Genomic DNA, 2,595 nt, shown 5'->3' on the forward strand with positions numbered 1-2,595 from the left:
AAATATAAACTAGACATTTACGTATATAGAGATTTTACAAATGCTTCTAATTTAATGCACTACTAGTACGGATGCTGCATAATATTACTAATAATTATTGGTTCACAGAAAGGGAATGGCCCAGTATCTGTCACACTTTAGTTTTGAGAACACGGCTGACTTCATGCAAAGTTTTGTGTAAGTGTTCACAGACAAGGTTCAGTATCGAAGCTTTCTTAACTGTACTAAAACTTCTATCAGTAATATTCTCGACACGTTTACTCCTCCGATTTCGCCGTAATTTCGCCAGCCGGTGTAAGATATCTAGCAACCATATTTTTAACATTTACTCGTTTCGATCAATAGAAGAAATGGACATGAGAGATTGGCTAAACTCGCGAAATCTAAAGCTTTTGCTTTTAGGAGCTGCCAAATCGAGTTACTGCTTTCATATGGGGAAGTAAAACTGAAATCAAAGCCGATAGTCTTGTATCCCGATTCAGGAGCGCTACTGCTAGGCTACGCATTCAAGTACACAGGGCTTGGTTGAAGCGGACCTTTAGGCTATGTCTGGTTGCCTCTCCGTACCACTGGCTCACTACCGACAGTAGTGAGCCAGTGATCCGGTCGTTTTTCTCGAACGCTTGAAAGCCGCGGCCCCCCAAAATGAATAAATGGACCCGAATTACAAAAATGTGATTTAGAGAGTACGTCCCTAATGCTCTTCCTTTCCTACGCGGCTCTCCGATTTTGCAGGACTCATACGAGCGCCGCGGCGAAGTGTGCACGCAGAATGCATCCTTGAATGGCGTCTGCGACGCGTTCCGGTTGTGCCCTAAGGGCAGCGCCTGCACGGACAACCTATGCAAGTGCGCCAAGGAGTACTACGACTGGGACGGCAAATGCCAGAGGCGCTTGCTCACCGACAGACAGGTACAGATTGTGTCCCTAAAGGGTTCAGCTGCGAATATATATTCCAATATCTGCCTCCACTGCTACACACATTTATTTTTAGAGTTTTTAAAGAGTGCGTCAGTTCTGTACGCTTAGCTACATAGAGCTATCGCTGTGTTCTCACGTCGTGACGTTTGCAAGATGTGTATAGCAAAAGGGGTGCTTTTATAAGCGTTTAAAGTTGATTTAACTACGGGCTCTCAGGGCCCGAGTCAGTCCTTGGTTAACAGGTTCTCCTTTTTTTATTAGACATGGCTGGTAAAATGCACGTTTAAATGCATATTCTGCTGGATATTTAGTTAACTTAATGTGCGTCATGTGACGTCTTTGTGTGCTTCCAGAGGTTGAGAGACCAGTATCAGACGAATAGGGGGAATGTAAAAGTGTTCAAACAACTGCTGCATAAGCGCGGTCATCATTCATGGAAACAACTGAGTGAAATATATATTGATTAGCGCCGATAATGCCAAGCTTTGCTCTGATCTGGAAAGTAGGTGATGTACTACAGCAGTGCTTCGGTGGTGTATGTGTCAGAAAAGCATTTGATGAAGATAGGTAAAAAGGGTTTGAAGGGAGACCCGATGAATCTTTTCCTTAAGAACCCCCTACTCCCTGCTAACCTGCCTGGAAGGGTGAGAAATGCATCGACTCCAATAATCTTGGTTCAGTCTTGCCGCCATCTGTACTGTTTTTCTTTTTCGATAATGCGCTCTATGGAATTGTTATCGCATTTCCGCACAAAGAGCAGCTTGCAGATTGTGGTGTATTGTCACCAACACCGAGAAGATCACCGTAATGCAACAAAGGCCATGAATTCGAATTCAAGAAATCTTCTGTGAAGTTTTGTGAGAACATAGCTTAGTTCAACAGCGATTTAGGATGCGTACCCCATAGCCGTACTCTATATTTCCCTGCGCAGGGCAAGACTGCCATCTTGAGCATGCTGGTGCTCTGTACATTCGCCGTGGTGCTGGCCATGGCGGCGATGGCATTCTACTTTTACCGCCACTCGTGCCGGCCGTCGCTCATGGTCGAGCGCACCGGCAGTTCCTGGGACTTCTTCCCCACCGCCACGACCATCAAGAGGGACTCGCAATGAAGGCGGACGCAGCATGCTTCCCGCTAGCATGTTTTCCCCAGTGTAGTCAACAATTTTAAATGTGGGGCGGGAGTGAGAAGTTTGTTCGTAGACTCCCAGAAAACTTCTGTGAAGCTTCAACGGGTGTGCAGATGAGAGCGCAGTGCGACGTTGCCTCCACGTACAATTTGGTGGGAGTATATAGGAGGGGCACTACAACGCGACAGTGTTACTGTAAATGTGAAGCTCGGCTTTGAAATATTTTATGCTGATTATATTAACATACATATGTATAAGATAAGCAACTCTAGGCTGAAATTCCCAGCAACTATACTTTCCGCGGAATGTCAAGACTCCACACGTGGAGTCTACATGGAGTCCATACATACGCAGTCCATCTGGACTGCGTATCTATGGATGACTGCGTATTACAATACTGTTTGTGTAGACAGCAGGTTTCAAGGGATACTTCAAGGCCCCTTTCTTCAGAAATTCTAGTGTCGAGTAGAACATTACAGGTGTACCTGTGGGAGCTAGATGTGCTGACAGCTAACATGACCTGGCACTGACGTCACCAGACCCGA

The 2,595-nt window shown here is 45.6% G+C and overlaps 1 protein-coding gene across 1 annotated transcript in view; it reads left to right on the forward strand.

The window, feature by feature from the left end:
• LOC146185469 (uncharacterized) overlaps positions 1 to 2,032 on the forward strand; it is an 8,656-nt gene extending 6,624 nt beyond the window's left edge. Inside the window, exons 4-5 of the mRNA XM_084607829.1 lie at positions 736 to 912; positions 1,853 to 2,032. Coding sequence (XP_084463955.1) covers positions 736 to 912; positions 1,853 to 2,032 — 357 coding nt within the window. The remainder of the gene's footprint in view (positions 1 to 735; positions 913 to 1,852) is intronic.
• The last annotated feature ends 563 nt before the right edge of the window (positions 2,033 to 2,595 follow it).

Source organism: Amblyomma maculatum, chromosome 6, assembly GCF_055883805.1.
Source record: "Amblyomma maculatum isolate TAMU_Amacu chromosome 6, ASM5588380v1, whole genome shotgun sequence".
NCBI lineage: Eukaryota > Metazoa > Arthropoda > Arachnida > Ixodida > Ixodidae > Amblyomma > Amblyomma maculatum.